The 19,953-nt window shown below is 45.1% G+C and overlaps 1 protein-coding gene across 1 annotated transcript in view; it reads right to left on the reverse strand.

The window, feature by feature from the left end:
* Window positions 1–19,953, reverse strand: part of LOC119166703 (methylosome protein WDR77) — a 136,743-nt gene that overhangs the window by 79,036 nt on the left and 37,754 nt on the right. The window contains exons 4-5 of the mRNA XM_037418025.2: window positions 19,383–19,435; window positions 5,232–5,299 (exon numbers count right to left, since the gene is read on the reverse strand). Of these exons, the coding sequence (XP_037273922.2) occupies window positions 5,232–5,299; window positions 19,383–19,435 (121 nt within the window). The remainder of the gene's footprint in view (window positions 1–5,231; window positions 5,300–19,382; window positions 19,436–19,953) is intronic.

The following is a 19,953-nucleotide window of genomic DNA, read 5'->3' on the forward strand; positions in this document are numbered from 1 at the left end:
GTCTTGTGACAAACTTAGAGCGATGAGAATAGACGAGAAAGACATTAACACCTTGGGTGGTGATCGCAAATGCATTGTTAGAAAAAATTGACGAAGAAGACGTGGGGAAGTGCTGGCCTTGGGATTACGCGCTGCAGCAGCAACCCACAGAGCCAGGCTGCGGTTTATTGCAAATAAAACCCTCTTTGTACGTAACAGGAGCCTTGATTTTTTACATGCATAACAATACAAATGAGATATAAAAGTGTGAAGATCAGAACATGGAATAAAACTTTGTGAGCTTGTATTTAAATGACACACAAATAACATATGTAGCCACAAGAGTCAAGGACAAAGTAGAAAAACTACCTGGCAAAGACTATAATGAGCTGGTTACTTGTAATAACAAGGAGGATGGAAAAAGAGAAGAAAACTACTTATTGAAAAGGAAAGAGAAAGCCAAAAAGTTGATGGAACAAGAAAATTCAGAAAGCAATCAAGAAGTGAAGCGAGACATCACGGAAGCACAGACAGGCAAAAAAGGGAGATGCGGCCAGAGGATGAAGTCAACCAAATATGGGAAATATATTTATAGAAAAAAGACATTGTGCAGATTGGTCGAGGCAAAAATAAAGGTGAAAATTAATGCTGGATGACCAAGATTTGCGAAAAGAAGAAGGCTGTGTCTAGAATATTTTGGAGCCACCTAAAAGTGCTAAGTAGGAAGTCTGCCACAATGCAACACGTGTGGTAGATGAAGGAGAAAATAAATTGGAAGGGTATGAAGCACTAGGTTATATCCGAAAGGTAAAAGCAGATTCGCCTACAAAGGGTGCCCAGGGGACTTCCCCGGTGAGTAAAAGTATGAAAAATAGTGCAACCAAGGAAGAGGCAGTACTTGAGAATTCCAACTGGAAAAAAGCCAAGGTAAAAATTCCTAAGCTCCCCGGGCTTATATGGGGTTCCCCTCCACCTCCTTCAGGAACAAGAAAATAGCACTAAAGAAGCACTAATGCAATCCGTAGAAAAGTGCTTAGTGGAGAAGGAAATTTATTCCTCAATGTGCTTCTCCTCTGTAAGTATGGTCCTGTTCAAACAGACGCTCAAGCCCACCTTTTTTTAGCCCGATTTCTCATGCGTTTGTCGCCTAAGTGCATGCTCGAAAAGCTGGAACTTCCCCCCGTAATATTGTCGCTGCAAATAGGATAAACGATATGTTTTTCAATATTCTTTTTCTATCATCTGTGAGGAACGTTTTGAGATTTTAAGAATAATCGAAGATGAAGTTCTTTAAAGATTTTTTTCAATAGGCTTTACGTTCTACGAATTTGAATGTTTGAGGCCATTTATAAAATTTTGTGTTTGAGGTACAGCAACGGTATTAACAGGAAATATTGTTAACATTATGTTGTAATTGGTCACCAAGTCTTAGATGGTGTTCCCATCCGTCTCACTAACGAACTAGAAAATAGAACTGAAGAAGCAGTGATGAAATCCGTAAAAAGTGCTTACTGGAGAAGGAAATATCAGACACTTTGTGGAAAAGTAGACCGAACCTAATCTGTCAAGACAAGGGGGAAAAGGTTAACATTCACCCGTATCGACCACTAACCATTACATCTGTGCTATATAGGTTGGCGATGCAGGCAGTAAAATAAAAAAAATCTAAACGTGGGCAGAGCATCATAACATTTTGGGAGAACTTCAGAATGAATTCCGTATTGGCAGGCGGTCGGACAATAACATGTTTGTCCTTACTCAGTGTATAAATATATCTTAAATAGAAAAAAAGCCCTTATACGTTTCTCATCTGGACATCACTAGGGCATATGACAACGTTAATCACGAAATTTTGTGTGACATATTGAAGAAAGTGGGCATAAGTGATGACTGTATACAGCTTTTGCGAGAAATATACCAAGAAATTACAGCTCGCATAGAGTGGGGAGGATTAAGAAGCAAGGACCCCGGTGAAATTAACAAGGGGCCCTGTCACCACGTCATTCTGCGCATCGAGGGAACATGTAGAGTCTGCAGCCTACCTTGCAGCAAGGGGCTTGGTGGCACCAACTGTCAGCGATGCCAGTGGGCTGGCCCCCTCATTCTAGCAGCGGGGTACAGCGGCGCAAGCAGAGCCTGAGGTCAATGTGGTCGACGTCTCGAAGACGGATGAGGGCGACCCTCGAGACGCGGAAATGAACCGGACCGAGCCCGACTCAAAGGGAGACTCCAGAGGAGCCGACATTGATGACGAGAACGCCATGGATTTTGTGGCAGCAACCCGGGTCGGAGACTCCACTAATGATGCTGAGGCGATCTAAGTCATACTAGCTTACGACGTCATTTTGAACAACAGCGTTGTGATGACGAAAGAAAAGGTGAAAACAGAGACGCCGATATCAGCCGGAGATGCCGCTGACCAGGCAATCGATTCAAGAACGGTTGAAGCAGCAGCTGTAGTCGAGGTCAAGAAAGAGGCCACCGAAGGAGGCAATGCCGTGGCCAAGAGAGCCACCGTGCCTGCGTCATGGCTATTATCACGACGCCCAGCGCAGCCACAGATAATGAATCCAAGCACAACTTATGGGGCAGTAGGCTTGCGAACACCAACCGAGCCGCCAACCTCGTGGCACTGTTCAGCACGCGCAATGAGGTAATGTCCGCCAAGTGTGGCGTTATCAGCAAGATGTTAAGTGCTCATAGTTCCGGTTTCAGGCCAATGAGCACCGGCAAGGCACCTGAAAATTGCACCCAGCGTGGGAAAACTATAGAAATGAGCGCTAGGACGCTCTTCCTCGAGCGCACGAAGCATGCGGCCAGCGGTGCCCCGCTGAAGCCCCAGGAGACCGGAGCTGTTTCGTCGACAAGAAAGCTGGTGAGGCGGCGCCTTTTCTTTGAAAAGGAGGATTGTGTGGGGAACTCCCGATAAACATCATATCCCCACTCTCGTCCATGTCGGCATCGTCGATGAGAACACCCATTACAGACCACTGCGCATGCGTCCGATGCGAACATTCTTTATAAGGGGACAAGGCGAGCGGCCAAAGAGGAGTTGCTCGTGAACTGCTGTGCGGTGTGCATATGTGTGGGGAGTGTGGTTCGCAGGAGCCAGGGTTAACGGGACCGGTGAGGAACTGTTCACGGAAGTTTATGTTTGTGTATTTGCATTGTTCCACAATTAATTTTAAAGCTTCAGTAATAAATCCCCTTTTGAGTTACACCGAAGTCGATGAGTAGCGCGGCTCGTTGGAGTGTATGACAAACCCAACAAGGTACGATATGCCTCGAGCTCTGTGGAAAGGTGAAATGGTTCCAGGGCTTATATTTGGGAACTCAGCGATGAGCAAGAAGCCAGAGGTCCAAGCAGGAATGGATGTAAATCAAAGGACTGTGGGACGTCTCGCATTGTAAGCCCACGTGAAGACGACGAATGAGGCTGTAAAGGGGGATATGGGATGGACAGGTTTTCAAATATTGCAAACGAGTTCTGCGGAAACCTGCACGGTGGCGGAAGGGTTAAAAAAGGGAAAGAAGACAACCACTTGTTTGTAGCACGAAGCCACAAGAAAACCCATACAGATTTCTCAGAAAGAAAAGCCTCTTCATTGCGGAAAAATTCGTCCTGGTCTGGGGTTCGAACCCAGGACCAGAAAGCTAGCAATTGACAGCACGAGGGCAAATTAATCGAAAACTTGGTTAGCTCAATTGGCAGAGCAACCGCCCCGAATAGGCATGGGGTTCGGGAGCGACCCCCCCCGAACCTCATCTTCGCCCCGAATAGGCATTGCTCCCGGGTTCGAACCCCGAACCAAAACAAATTTTTCGGCAAGTACAAGGCTTTTCTTTCTGAGAAATTTGTACTGGGTTTCCTTGTGGCTTCGTGCTACAAACGGGTGAATGTCTTCTTTCTCTTTCTTAGGCTTTGAAGTCCCGGAAAGCTCAGAGCAAAATGAGATTTGAAGAGAGGCTTAGGAAAATGAAGGAGAGTAGATGCGCAGGGAATGTGTTCAGGTATTTGTATAGAAAGAGCGTGGGCACAAAGTGGAGAAAAAGAACTAGAAAGCTCACCAGTAAACATACGACTGGCTGGCAGTGTGTTTGACACGGCAACAAAAAGCATTAAGCAAAAAGTCAGAGAAGCGGAGGGGATTTATTAGATGACATCGATGGAAAAGAAGCCGGCTCTCAGTAACTACCGAAAGAGCAAGAACGAAATAAGGGGAGAGGTTTCATTAAAATTCAAGGGGAAGCGCTTTACCGTACGAAGCGAGGTCAGGTTGCTTTAGAACATGTAGTCATAAAGCGAGATTCAATAAACAGGAAGAACAATGTACATGCTGTGGGGGATCTAAGAAAACGGTGGAACATGTTCTGATAGAATGCGGTGATATCCACCCAGGTATAGGCGTGGGTACAAGCCTACATGAGGCTTTGGGTTTCAGGGACAAGCATGGAAAGATGAACACGTCCGCGATCGAAGCAAGTAAGAGACGGTAAGAGTACTGGTGGCAGAAAAGTAGAGATAAAGGACAGAAATAGTGGAAAATTGAGGTCATTATACCCGAAGAGGCAAAGAAATGGAACACAAATTTACATTTTTCTTTGTTGATAAGGCATTAGGCCAACATAAACAGAAAGGTTTCTTTTCATTTTCCTTGCAAGCCTGGTGGCACACATGTAAATGCCTTGCTATAAAGGAAACGCTGATAGCATCCATCCATCCATGAAGAAATGAAATATAACTGCACTTTTGACAAGAAAAATGGTTGGTTTGAGTCATTGGGAGGGACAATCTTTCCAATCATGCAGTTAACTCATTTCATGTTCTGGGCAGTTGTCGGTCCCTTTCACTATAAATATAAAGCCATTCTAAAGGTGTCTGCAGTTATTACATTTTGGACAAAAACAAGCTGTCATGTGGTTGTCAGAATGAGAGTTTACTTTACAAGCAATAGCAGTTGTTTAATATTTTTACAACAGCAATTAAATGACAGTGGGTACTTGGGAAACATATTTCTCCATACGGATGAAACATAATTTTGCTGCAGTTTCATGCCTAATAAAGCACGGGAAAAGTATCTCTTTAAAAATATAAGTATTACCAAACGTTACTTGCCCAAGCACTCAAGCTTTTGTTATTACAAAAGATAATTCCTATAGTCACTACAATGTTACAGTAACAAGAAACAATCAGAAATATATGAAAAAAAAAAGCAAGAACGCCCTAGTGGGAGCCCTACTGGGAAACTTGCCTTGCTGCAGGAGAGAAAGACGTTGGGGTCTGTGGAAAAGACCACCTTCCAGACTGCATCACAGTGCGCTGCACAGGGCCAATAAAGGGAGAACCTTGGTCACCTGAATACTGAATGTTTTCCGCTTTCCACAGTAACTGACACTGGAGTGGCCAATACAAAGCAATCAATTGAGGTTTGTCTATTTGATGGAAACAACCTAATGAAGCCAACACACCATCAAGGCATAGAGAATGGTCTTTTATAACTTTCAACTGTAGTTTCATAATTATGACATGAATGAAAAAGAATCAAAGTCGATAAAAACCTGCTACTATTCAAAGTTGCTTCCACATTTTTATAATAATTGTTGGGGTTCAACGACACGAATCCCGCATATGATTATGAGAGACGCCGTAGTGGAAGGCTCCGGAAATTTTGACCACCTGGGGTTTTTTAACGTGTTCCATGTTCCTTTAACTATAAAAGAACATCTTGCACATGTGTAGTTTCAAACTTGAAAAAATTCGGCAGATACCACGTACCTGGGTATCCATGTTATGCGAAGCGTGCGGAGGAAAGGCGACCATTTTGCATTTTTTTTGTTGAGCAACATATCATGAAATGACGCTAAATATATGTACAAATGTTGCACGCTCATACATATGGTGAAGAGTTGCAGATGTTTTTATAACCAGTTGTTTCCACTTGCACAACGATGTCACCTGAAACTTTATATTCCTCTGGAGCTTTATATTAGCCTGGAGCTTTATATAACTGGAGCTTTATATTAGTCTCTGGTGTTGCATTAGCAACACCAGAGGCTAATATAAAGCACTGATGCTCGCAAAGATTCTGGCCCCAGACACTGCTATATAAGTCAACCTCAGCGCATGGCAACTAACCACATCTGATGTTAACCCGACGTGACGTCTGTATCAAAATAGCACATATGTAATGTTTATAAAATTAGGTAGGCAGCACTCCAGCCAATAATAACGTTTCACGAGGATTAGCGTCGAGTCCAAAAGTAGTTCCGAGACCTGGCGTAGCTTTGTGATAAATTGCTTCATTGGCACCTAGAATGCTTGGGTTTGATTTCAGCTGGGACTCGTCAGGTCGACGCTGACGACGTCGAGTATTTCTTAACACTCGCACGTTAAAGTTGCCCATGTGTGTTCTCGTCCCTCCTGGGTAGATACCAAGCGTTAATCACCTGTGGCACATACCCGCATACCAGTGGCACATACCCGCCCGTGGGTATGTGCCACTGTCTGATGGGACGTGTTTGACGACGTACGCGACATGATTGTCACATTATTCATGTCTTGACAAGCACATCGTATTCTTCAAACCATCTTACCCTCTCATGTTAATTTTGGTTCACGCCAAGTAAATGGGGTGACCACGAGAGCACCTAAACATAAGCGGCTAGACAGATAGATAGATACGCTCCAAGTCACCGAAGTTCGCTAAAAAATGCTTCACATTTAAAATTAAAGAAAACATAGTTCAGGTTAGTTGGGTCATGACAACTATGTTCATTTTTCTTTATAATAGGTGAAATAGATATGAGGATAATACGTTCAAGTGGGGCTTTGCAAAAGTGAGTACTTGCTCTGGATAGGTCAGTATACAGTGATGGGAAGTGACATTTTGATTTCTGGAGCAGATTCTGGAGCAGGAAAAATGGTGCTCCGGAGCAGCCTTGATTGTTTTTTGGGGCAGGAAAAATGCTAGCCTGGAGCAACCACTGATGTTTTAAGAGCGGATAGCAAAATATTCTAAACGACTCCTGTCTGAGACGTCGCATGAAAACTACCTACACAGTAAAAAACCTTGATACAATTTCGAAAAAAAAAATGAGGATAATAAACATATCATCAAAGAAAAAGCACAATCCAAATCTAGTAAAATTGAGGCTGACAAGCCCATACTCTAGAGCAAGGATACAAAAAGAAGCCCCTCGAAAACAAAAGAACAGAGAGGTACTCATTGATTTTCAAACTTGTGGCATCTGGCTAGCAGCCAGCTATTTCCAGTTCTAACAGAAAACAATGCTACAGTCATGGGTGTTAAAATCCCTAAACGCTCTTAGATTGCTGTCACCTTTTTCTTCAAGGCAATCGAACTGACCGTGTCGCCCACGACGATGAAGGCGCTGCTGGTTCATGCCAGAGCCGCTGCATGGAGGACCAGGCGAAGGCTTGTGCTCGATGACCGGCCTATTCCAAGGAGCAAGACAGTGACATACATGGTGCTAAGCCACCGCCTTACCTGGATACCAGCTGTCAAACTCGCCGCCTTCAAGACCACCAGGGTCAAGACTACTGTAAGCAAGCTGCTCAGCAGCAGCCAAGAATGCACCTCGCAACTGGCCCTTAGGCTCTACGAGGGGGCTGCAACGGCTCCGCAAACTTGTGCACTGCCCCTGGTGCAGCTGGCACCACAAAGCAAGGAGCAACTGGAGCGGCAACATGCATGGCAATCCAGCACTTCATGGGATTTCCACGCCAGTCGCCCGTGGCTGCAACACTGGCGGAGGCCCAGACCTGGCCTCTGTCGCTCTTGATGTTGTGACAGGCACTGCATAATGTGGATCGCCTTCACAGGGCCCCTGGGAGTGCTGCCTTCCTTCAGAGATTGCGGAGTCGACCAGTGTCACTGATGGAAGACATCTGCGCTCACTATGAAGAGCTGGTGCCCGAAGCTCTTTGTCCTGTTCAGTCCTCTCCACCACATCTGCAGTCTCTGGACATACAATTAGGGGTGGAAAACCTCTGGCAAAAGGCGGACACCGGTGTGCGAGCTCCACCAGGTAGCCGTGCCAAACTTCATGACAGGTTGCGAAGGCACATTTTGGTGTTCACACACGGGTTCGTTTGGGACAGCCCCCACTCGGCCACAGCTGCATGCGTCCTAGCATCGACTGGGACAACCATCTAGTGCCGATTCCCTTTCACGCCAGCTCCACCGTAGTTGAATTGGCTGGCCTTCACTCAACAGCCGACTACCTCGCTGTCACGCTGCAATTCTGTGCGACTCCCAACAAGTCTTACAAGTCCTACCCCTTGAAGTGGACGGAGGGATGACTGCCACAGTAGCTCAGTGGTAGAGCATCAGGCGTGCTACGTATTATTCGAAGGTGGTGGGTTCAGTCCCTGCCAGCAACAATTTATCTTTTCGTCCACTTTTCTTTCTTCCCATTGACATAGCAATTACTTCTAATAACACTCCCTACACTTTTCCTTGCATCATTGTTCGTTAGCTCTATTAATTTTGTCACGACCGCAAAGAGTTATCAGACCACAAAGTCTCATGTATGCCGACCTCATGAGAATGGTCAATGCATGTCCAATGTGGGTAACCTAATTAATCTTTCAATCTTGGAGAACACAGAGGCTAAACATGCTGCATTTTGAAAATATATGCCAAATGTGCACCGTGTTACAGTTAAACCTCTTTATTACGTACTCGCTTAATGTGTCACTGCTGTTTATACGTAGTTGCGAGGAATCCCCTGCCAAGTCTCTATTGACCCCCTTGTATTGGCTGACTGCTTAAGGGGAGACGCTCCTCGAAAAAGTTTTTTTTTTTATTTCTAGTAATAGAGACTTGAAAAGTTTGTTATTAGTATAGTTTTTCATGCAGATTTCAAATATGCAATCATTTTTTGTGTAGCTGCTATAATTATTGAGTTATGTCATAAACAATAGCAAAAAGTTACATTTTTTGCGGGCACTCTTTTATGTACTAAACTTTCAGTAAAACCACTGTGTCTGATCTTATTTGACTCTTGGTAGATTGAAAAGTGCAAATATCTATATAGATATGTCACAGAAATATTGAAACCAAGAAAAAAAGAATTGTATTGAATGACTTATTATTTTCAATCTCCCTTGAAACAATAAGCTAATAGTTTCACAACTAATGCTGGTAGGCATTGCAATTTAGAGTAGATATTTGCATTCTGCATGTGTTGAAGAATATGTGTGTCAAGTTTCGTTACTATACAATGAATATAAGTTTCTAAAAGGCTGCCCGGAAAACGTGAAACTGTCAGAAAAAATGAAAATGAGAAAAACAAGTTTGAAAGTTCGCAAAGTTGGCATTTATTAGGAAATCATTCTTTTTGCATCAAATTGGGGCACAATGAAAAGTACCTTGCCTTGAATGCACTGCAAGTGTCTAGAAGTCCCCTGCACCATAGCTTGGTCCTTCACGGCTCTTGCGGTCAGTGTCCTCAACACGAGCTCTCTTCGCTGTGTTGCGACGGTGTGCCCTCGCTTCTGCAGTTTGCTTCAGGTTCATCTTCCTGATGCGCATGACGTCACAGTGCAATAATACGGAAAGACGGGCTAGTTGGTACTGCTGCATAATTGAAGTTTTTGCGCACACACACAAGGACACAGAAGAAGGGAACACAAGGACCAGCGCAGACTAACAACTGATTTTTATTCAGTAAGAAAACAGAATATATACGCTTACTTGCACCCCATGATCACCGCGCATGAGCAAAAACGGCATCGTACAATCTTAAAAACCAAATATCACATGTTGTTCAGCAATTCAATTTCTTTTTCACTAAGCGATATCGACGGATGGCTGACGCACATATCTTTAAGTCTAGAGATGTGCCACGCTTCTACTATTTCTCTTGTTGTCTGATTTGGGTGTACATACACCACCTCAGTTTGATCAAACAACGGCTTACATGCACTAAAAGAACAACGCGCACAGTGCAGTGCTAAATGTGTTTCCGGCCTCCCTTTCAAGTTGGTCATGTGCTCCTTCAATCTCACATTTAAGCATCGGCCAGTCTGACCGACATAAAAGTTCCCACAACTGAAGGGGGTCTTATAAACTACCTTTCTTTTGCACTCAACCACCTGATGACCTGCACGCTTGGAACAATTGCCTCCGATATCCCTCGTCCTTTCCTCGTACAGATTATTTACAGCCGGACACACGCCCCCTAGTTTGTTCTTTGCCGAGAATACAACTTTGACACCATATTTAGCTGCCACCTTCTTAAGTTTATGGGAGAAACCATGCTCGTAGGGAATTACCGAAATTTTCTTTGTATCTTGGCTTCTTTCCTCTTTCTCCCCGGATTTCATTTTCTTCATTAATCTTTCGCTTGCAGTTAGAAGCGTAAGCGTATATATTCTGTTTTCTTATATATTTATATTTATATTTATTTATATATATTATTTCTTATATAAGCGTATATATTTTGTAAGCGTATATATTCTGCGTATATATTCTGTATAAGTAAGCGTATATATTCTGTTTTCTTACTGAATAAAAATCAGTTGTTAGTCTGCGCTGGTCCTTGTGTTCCCTTCTTCTGTGTCCTTGTGTGTGTGCGCAAAAACTTCAATTATGCAGCAGTACCAACTAGCCCGTCTTTCCGTATTATTGCAGTTCATTTCTAGTTTTTCGGGCTCTTTTTCTTTGTACCCTCATTTGGACGTAAATAATCCGTCGATGCTCGTACCAATGATCGCTGTGTGCGAGTGCAAAACGCGCATTTTAGGCTGGCACATAAGACATAGGACTTCGCCGGATGCGATAAAGTTTGCGACTGGATGGCTACCAATGTCGGTTGGCCATTGCCGGAGGGTCTGCAAGATCCTCAGGTCAGAGTGCTGGAGACAATGCCGTTTCCTGAAGGACTGTCTTCGTGCAGCGTGTTCTGAGTCGGCTGAGGGCAAGATTGACTGGAAATCGCATAGCATGTGGTACGATAGTGCTATGAACTTAACAGAAGTACTTTGGCATCAGGTTTGGGCGTGTTTACCTAAGAAGCAGAAGCAAGAGGCGGAACCAGGAAAGGTACTCGTTCTGGGAGACGCACCTGTGGAAGAAGAACAGAGGGATGTGCTCAAGTTAGGACCCAAGTTCTGCGTGGAACCATCGCTACGGATACCTGACAGACTGGCTTTGGTGCGGGACATTTCAAGGAATGTGAGTGAGGAAGAAAAGGATTCTTGCATTAGAGAATGTGTAGAAGTAGTTGCGAATGTAAGGATCAACCGAAGACAACGTCCTATTGTAGGACAGCTTGCTCGCTATCTGTATTCTAAGGAATTGAGGGTAGTGAAGTCAGACAAGGAAAGTCACCTTGTTGTTTTACCGGATAACATGTATTCTAGTAAGGCTTCGGATGTTATGCACAAATGTTTCGAGGAAGTAAAAATAAAACCGCAGGAACTCAAGAAACGTGCTGTGGGGTTGCTGAAGAAGTATAAGTTGGATAGTTTGTCGTCGCTAGTAAAAAAGGAAAAGGGTCATACTTTGGAAGTGTTCTTTGCGGCAAAGACGCATAAACTAGGGGTTCCGTTCAGAGCAATAGTATCGGAACACAATTCGTGGCAATTCATTGTATCTGGGTTTCTTCAAAAATTACTAGCGTCCTTGTCTCCTAAGGACCCGTTTGTCGTCAAGAATTCTGAGGAGGTGATATCGTATTTATCGGGAGTTAAAGAAGGCAGCTACAAGGGTTTTAGTGTTGATATTCAAGATTTATACTACTCTTTGCCGCAGGATGCTCTGCTAGATTCTGTGAAAGAGTGCATTGAACGGGACAATGATGAAGTGGCCTTCCGTAATCGCAGTGGAATGTCACTAGAAACGTTTCTTGAATTACTTTGCATGTACTTGGACAGCACGGTTGTACTATTTCAAGATAGACTGTTCCGTCAAAAGAATGGAGTGTGTATTGGATCCAAGGTAGCCCCTGTACTGAGTACAATTTTTTTGAGCAAAGTTGACAGACTGGTTGATTCTGATTTGGGTGGCAAGTCCTTAAAAATATTCAGATATGTTGATGATTATTTGATTTTGGGTGTAGACACAGACTGGGATGCTGTCACCACAAGTGTAATGGAGACTTTCAGACGGAGAGGCAAAGGCCTAGTTTTTACATCTGAACAACCCACCGAAAACTGTTTGCAGTTCCTAGATATGAAGCTTGTTTTTGAAAAGAACCATGTGTGTTGGAAGTATTCGCCTAGAACAGAGAAGCCCCTGTTGCAGTACGCTTCCTCCCATTCAAGGATAGTAAAAAACGGTATAGCAATGGGGTGTTTCAATTCAGCTCTTACAAAAACATGTAAGCACAAGTTAAAAGAATCTTTCCTTGAACAGAAGGTAAAGCTGGAAAAGGCAGGATACCCTAACTCGTTTCTTCTAACTGCAAGCGAAAGATTAATGAAGAAAATGAAATCCGGGGAGAAAGAGGAAAGAAGCCAAGATACAAAGAAAATTTCGGTAATTCCCTACGAGCATGGTTTCTCCCATAAACTTAAGAAGGTGGCAGCTAAATATGGTGTCAAAGTTGTATTCTCGGCAAAGAACAAACTAGGGGGCGTGTGTCCGGCTGTAAATAATCTGTACGAGGAAAGGACGAGGGATATCGGAGGCAATTGTTCCAAGCGTGCAGGTCATCAGGTGGTTGAGTGCAAAAGAAAGGTAGTTTATAAGACCCCCTTCAGTTGTGGGAACTTTTATGTCGGTCAGACTGGCCGATGCTTAAATGTGAGATTGAAGGAGCACATGACCAACTTGAAAGGGAGGCCGGAAACACATTTAGCACTGCACTGTGCGCGTTGTTCTTTTAGTGCATGTAAGCCGTTGTTTGATCAAACTGAGGTGGTGTATGTACACCCAAATCAGACAACAAGAGAAATAGTAGAAGCGTGGCACATCTCTAGACTTAAAGATATGTGCGTCAGCCATCCGTCGATATCGCTTAGTGAAAAAGAAATTGAATTGCTGAACAACATGTGATATTTGGTTTTTAAGATTGTACGATGCCGTTTTTGCTCATGCGCGGTGATCATGGGGTGCAAGTAAGCGTATATATTCTGTTTTCTTACTGAATAAAAATCAGTTGTTAGTCTGCGCTGGTCCTTGTGTTCCCTTCTTCTGTGTCCTTGTGTGTGTGCGCAAAAACTTCAATTACGTCACAGTGGTCACCATGTGTGGCCAGATCTTGTGAGGGGAGAATTCCAATGCCTTCGAGCACTTCTTCAAAGCCCCTGTGGCCTTCGTTGTACCAGAGTACAGCAAGAGCGGTGGCTGTCTCCACAGTTGTTCTGGAGGCGAACTTTGTTTTTGGACATAGCAGCCATATCTTGCTGTTCAGCGATTCGGCTGCATTCTGTGTCTTGCCATGAAGGCACCGAATAAGGAGTTTCTCCGCTGTAAGGCGCTTGTAGATAGGCATAATTGCCAATCCTTGAGCCTTCGTCAACAGTGGGGTGTGGCGTGGTGCAGGCTTCCCCAGTGCTTCCGCACGCTTGTGCTTGCACCACGAATTTGGTCCCGCGGGGCAAAAGTTGTGGCTACTGGCACCATGTCTTGCCATGAAGGCACCGAATAAGGAGTTTCTCCGCTGTAAGGCGCTTGTAGATAGGCATAATTGCCAATCCTTGAGCCTTCGTCAACAGTGGGGTGTGGCGTGGTGCAGGCTTCCCCAGTGCTTCCGCACGCTTGTGCTTGCACCACGAATTTGGTCCCGCGGGGCAAAAGTTGTGGCTACTGGCACCATCACTGGAGCAGCAATGAAAATACGATGCCCATGTGGCAGTGTACATATTTCGGACACTGTCCTTGTTGCTCGTGATGGCGATCTTGTAATATGTTTGTAGTTTTATTATTGTCGCATCTTTCAGTTTTTCGCCTCGTGGCAGTGGCGTTGCCAATTTCCGTAGGGCAGTTCCCAAGCGCTTTGCAACGTGGTTCGTGCACTCTTCTTTGTCAATGGGGGTGTCACAGTATACATTTGCCTCGCAGACTGCAGTGTAGGCCTTGCTGTCACCATCACTTAGGAAGCTGGTGAATCGCAGTGGAGTTTCATAAGACAAGGTCCTCTGCCATATATTGACAGCTGCCGCAGGTTCCATTGCATTGGATGAGCAGTCAGTGTTTTTTTGGCAAACTGGAAGATGAAAAGCTCGCCATATCTCTTCATCCTCCCCAAGGTCCCTGTGTATACTGCAAGCATGGCAGTAGTTCGAAAGAACTTCAAAATCGAGGCAGAGCCCCGTGTCCAGGGACACGACTGTGCCCACTCCATTGTGGCTTTTATGACCTCTTTTCTGCCAGGTGCCATCAAACATGACTGGCACATCTCTGCCGCCGACTGCGTCCTTCGTGATGTTTCGTGCCTGGTGCAAGTTTTTGCTCACTGCCGTCATCGCCGCACCATGGAGCTTCTTGCAAATGCCATTGAATGTCTTGTGATGCATCGGGCTCGGAAGACCGAGAATCGCACAAAATCGTGAAAGTTGGTCGTGGCCTGCGCCTATAGCGCGTGCTGCCAGAACTGCCTTCACGTTTACAGCAAAGCTGTCACGCGAGCTGCCGCTGTCAAAACGAGCGCTCGTTCCTTGGTCCCCGGCCGAAGCAGTACGTCTCGACGTGTGCGTGAACGAAAGTGCAGATTCAGGGCAATCAGAATTTTGACAGCACAGTTCAAGGAATGCCGAAAGTCCTTTGCGCTTTCCAGCTGCCTCTCGCACGCCGAGCTTCCGTTCGCGGCAGGTTGGGCATTCCGCACTCGCCACAAGTGCCGTCAGCGCATCGATTTCGCAAAGCAGCATGTTCGCAGTAGCAGCATCTACCGGTCTACGTTCACTCTCGAAGAATCCAATCTTCCTTTGGGATGCACTGACGAATTCCACGGCAGCGGCTATTTCACAACCACAAGCAGGGTTGGGTGACGGTTTTAGGCCTATCCAAAGTCGGAGCGTCGGGGCGTTGGTCGGGGGCGATATCGTCGTTCGCTGTCGCTTTGCGAAGCGCCCGACGCCGTTTCCCTCGATACTTGTGGCGAGTTCTGAACTTTCGATTATCTGAACTGCACTTATTCGGGCTTGCCATGACGCAAAAATGCAGAGAAACGCAGAAAAACTCGATCGCGACGTCCGAGGCTTCGCTCTTTTGCCGGAGAGATAGGAGGGGGAGGAGCGTGGAGCGCACCGCCGTCCAATGGCGGCCTCGCGCTGTGTGCCGCGATATTCAAAACGCGTGACGTACGCGTTGTTTTTCTAGTTTTTTGTTTATTCTGCATGAAGGCACGAGACTGGCTACTAGTGGATTATGAAGGATACGGCTCTCGCAGCGTGCGTGCACGATTGCAAATGGCGGCCAACGCGTCGTTTTCGCGACAGGACGACGCGAACTTCGCCGTTTTTCGCGACTTTCGCGCATTTTTCGCGTCACCGCTGCCCACTTGGAAGCATTTTTTGATAATTTCTCGTGCGAACTTCAGCTTGATATTTTCAGAAGTAATAGATTATAGTCCAAGGATGCCAATACAGCCGGAAAAAAAAAGCGAAAATTTTCCGGAAAACCGCGACTTTTCCCGCGTCTCCCCTTAAAACCCGCGTCTCCCCTTAAGCTATAGTTGCTTGTGGAGTTTCATACGGTTAGCACGGAGTATTTATGTTGTTGTTATCCATACACAGGCCTAAAATCGGCAAAATTTCGTGCGCGCAGTCGTTCAATACACTAGCTGTGACAAACTACAGCAGCCAGCGATCAAACTACAAGAGCCAGCGATAGCGAGGTCAAAACATGGCCACGTTGATGTATTTTCTGCGTGTACGGCTGTTGCTGATCGCATTGTGCAAAAGCATGGCCTTTGTGATCGACTTTTGGTAACTCAGGAATTCTCGGTTGCTGCTCCCGGTAGAGGGTGCGAATTTACTGTCGCTTTCCAATTCAAGCCAAGTACATATTCAAAATGACTCAGCAGCGCTGAGCACGTTGTCCTCTCTGACATTTCCTTATTCAGTCTTTTGTCCTCACTTTTCCACAGTGTTGATCATGGTGGCGGTTGCATTACCTACGTTCTTCTTGTGTGACATGTTGTACTTTTTTTTTTTAATTCTTGTTGTGTTGTGCACGAGGAGTGCAATTTAATTTGCACATTAAACTTCACATTATGCCAAAATACCACTTCTTCAGTGTAAAAAAAAAAAAAAAACTTAAGATCATTCACACCATTAAAAACGGGGCCAAAGAATCTGCAGTAGCCCGCGAAAATAACTTGCTGCTTACGAATGTGTGTGAAATTCGGAACGCTCACGAAAAGTTGACGGGTGGCACAGGCAGCAATTTGAAGAGGTGCTCCATTAGAGACTGCTTATCCCAAAGTGGAAAAGGCCCTGCTGATGAAAAAGGCGTGGAGCATGAACCTGCCAGTTAGCGGACTCCTTTTGACCGAAAAAGCACAAACTTTCGCAGATCAGCTGAACTGCTCTGGTTTTGCCTGCAGCAATGAATTTTTGTCACAGTTTAAAGCCCACTACGGCACAGTGGGGAAGGCTGTTTGTGGTGAGGCTACTGCAGCAGACAAAGAAGACGCTGTTGAATGGCAGGAAACTGATTTGCAGGAAGCCTTGACAGCCTAGGATGCTGAAATTTTTTATTTCGACGAGTCGGCACTCTTATATTGCCTGCTTCCAAACAGGACACTAGCATTTCAGAACGACAAGTGCACCAGCAAGAAACATGCCAGAAATCGCATATCTGTCGCTTTTGGCGTAAATATGACCGGTAGCGATAAGCTGCCACTGGTGGTGATTAGCAGGTATGGAAACCCGCGGTGCTTCAAAGGAGCTCGGCTGCCATCCGGCGTTGTTTACAGGCAAAGCATGGATGACAGCCCAGCTGTTCAAGGAGAACGCGCGCCAGCTAGACCCCCGTTTTGCTGCCAAGAAAAGGAGTATACTGATAGTATTCGACCCTGCATCGGCGCACGTCGATGTGGGTAACCAACCTATCGGCTATTAAGCTGTTGTTTTTGCCGCCCAACACGACAGCGCACGCCCAGCCCCTCAATCAGGGCATCATCTGCTCGGTCAAGCAGATCTACCGCAAAAATCTGTCACGGAGGATGTTGATCACCATGGATCACCACAAAACATACAGGATAGACCTCGTGGGTGCTATACACCTACTTTTGCACTAATGAATGCAGGTACAGCCAGCAACGATACGGAACTGTTTCACACGAGCACAATTCAGAATGCCAGAGCCTCCTTATTGAGGTGCTCGAGCGGCAAGGAGAAAAAGTTAAAAAGTTGAACTTGGGCACTTTCGAGATGTGGACGGAGACCTCGTTACATCTCCAGACTTTAATGACAGCGACATTGTTGCCGCCGTCGCACCTCGTTTTGATTTAAGCGAAAGTGAGGAGGAAAGCGATGTCGAAACGGACGACCGCCCTTCGTTATCCGAAGCTGCGCGTGCTGTAACTGTGATGCGAGCCTTCGCCGAGAAGCGCGGCCTAATGGACTGCCTGGCTCGCGGCTTCACTGACTACGAAGATGCCGTCGTCGCGGCAAGGCCATTACAGCGGCAAGTGAAGATCACGAATTTTTTCGCAGCCTGTCTCTAAATAAAGCTTGCGTGCCTGCGTGTGTGTGCGTGTTTTTGAGGATCGTGGTGTTCCTTTCAGACCAGTAAGTAGCCGCTAAACTGGCCCTGACGGTTTGGTGCATACCAAAACGTCCTTCCCAGCCAACTACGTATTAACTAGGTTTGACTATACTAAAGTGCACTAGAGTGTAAGAGTGGCTCTGCTGAAGCTGGAAGCAACAGAACAATAAAAAAAAAACTGATAAAATTTGTGGTGCAGTCTCCTTCCCCCGAAGCTCCAGTCTGCTTGGGGCAGATGGTGCCCAATGTAGTTTTCCCCATACACAACAATGTTCGCACCAGTGGTTTTCTAGCTTGTTTTTCCTGCACCTTGTAAAATATTAATGTTATGAGCTAGCTGCACGGTGCTTTGCAAGATAAACAATTAGCTTCGCTTTAGCTGAATTATACATGAAATGCAGTGTGATCCATCCACACCAGCTCGCACAAACGTGGCGGCAACACTGTGTGGCCAAGCTTTGCGCACAGATGTGAGACGGCCGGCCGGTTGCTTCCGTGACCGGGCGTGGTTGTAACAATGGCAGCCAAGGCATTGCAGGTGAAGGTGACAAACGTTCACTAATACAGTAAAATGTCACTAATTCAAACTCGGTTATTTCGATATCTCTGCTTAATTTCAAGTAGTTCCGCAGTCCCATATCTTACAATGCAAGTCGTAGCGGATAATTTAAAGTGACGTCCAGCACCAGTCCAATTAATTAGAAAACTTTGGGTGTTCCGGATCCCAATTTCGCCTCAACTAAGCGTAAACAACTGCTCATAAGAGCCACATAGGAGAACAACGTAGACATACTAATGAGTGACAGCTGATCCACTCCAGACTCGCAACTTCACGCTAAAAAATATGTTTCGAGATTAATTAAAACAGGACTTGCGAGAAACGATATGCTTCACTGCAACACAGCAGTGACACGCGGGAGGCTTATCGCAAGTTTCGTGCTACGCCAGAGCGTTATGACTTACCCATTCTTTCTGGGATTGTAAAAAAATTTATTAAGAACAGTTTGGCAGAACTCGCAATGTATGCGAACCTTCCAATGCCGGTTGCTCCAGCAATTTGTGCACTTTCGCTGCTGGCAGAGTTCTTGCTTGCAATGCCTACTTCAAAAACTAAGCTCGAAAGCTTCAATGGTCATGCTTTTCAGCCAAAACATATTGCGAATATCATCACACTGGCCTTTATTAAATACTTTATTTTACCATAATGAATTGGCGAATCGTCACGTCATGACATGCTGACACAGCAAAAATCAGAAAACATGCTGCCCGCTTGTCATTACTGTATTACAGTGAAGCATGTCTTGTTTTACAGAGGCAAGCATTTAAAAGTTGATCACATCTGCGTTTTTTTTTCCTTTTCATTTTGGTGGCAGCAGCGAAGCCCACCATTTCTCCGTGTTTGCAGCGAGATTAAGACGAGGTACTGCAGAAAAACATAATCTTTGGAGCCGCAAACTAGCTGGCACAGGAAATAATCCACCCTGATTACTTTGAATAATTGCAAGTTCCTTGCATCCCACTTTTTGTATGTTCTGTTAATACAAAAACCCACTTGATTGAAAGATTTTTGGCGGCAAAACTGACTTCAAATTAAAGAGGTTTTACTGTGCACGGCCCAACCACTATTGTTCTTTTTTTTTGCACCATACGATTCCTAGCATGGCCCAATGAACACAGCACCGTCGTGCCCTTCGCATGAAACATTGTTGCGCTCACCTGTCACATATGTCTTGGAGCACTCCATGGAGCTCATGTCCCACACTTTGATCCTGCACCACACAAGAACAGTGGTTTTTCACTTGGCAGTAGCAGTCTGTCATAACACAATCGCGCTGGTCTAATGCAACACCGGAAAAAGAATGCTCGCTTGGCACCCCGTACATGTTTCATACCCTTCAGTGGTATTTTCTAAGCTTGTGCAAATGCTAAATTTTAGGTTGAAAGCGAATTCCAATCAAATAGTGATTACCTCAAATAACTTCATATTTGAATCAAATAGTATATATCATATTATCTTTAAAAACTTGCATATTTGTGTACCAACTTAACTAACATTGATAACATTTTTTTTTTTTTCAGTTGAGACCAGGCGTGTGCAAATGTCATTCTAATATTTGGTACAAAGCAGGTCCAGCAAGTTAGAACAGCTGCAAGATTTGACTTTCGCTAGAATGCAATTCACTGACAATAGAGCATATAAGCTAGTGTAACAAGCTTTTGAACTTAAAAAAAGTCACACCTTTGCCGTAAAGGAGAAGCAATGAACGCGATAGTAACAAATTGGAAG

This window comes from Rhipicephalus microplus, unplaced genomic scaffold (genome assembly GCF_043290135.1).
Source record: "Rhipicephalus microplus isolate Deutch F79 unplaced genomic scaffold, USDA_Rmic scaffold_12, whole genome shotgun sequence".
Taxonomy (NCBI): domain Eukaryota; kingdom Metazoa; phylum Arthropoda; class Arachnida; order Ixodida; family Ixodidae; genus Rhipicephalus; species Rhipicephalus microplus.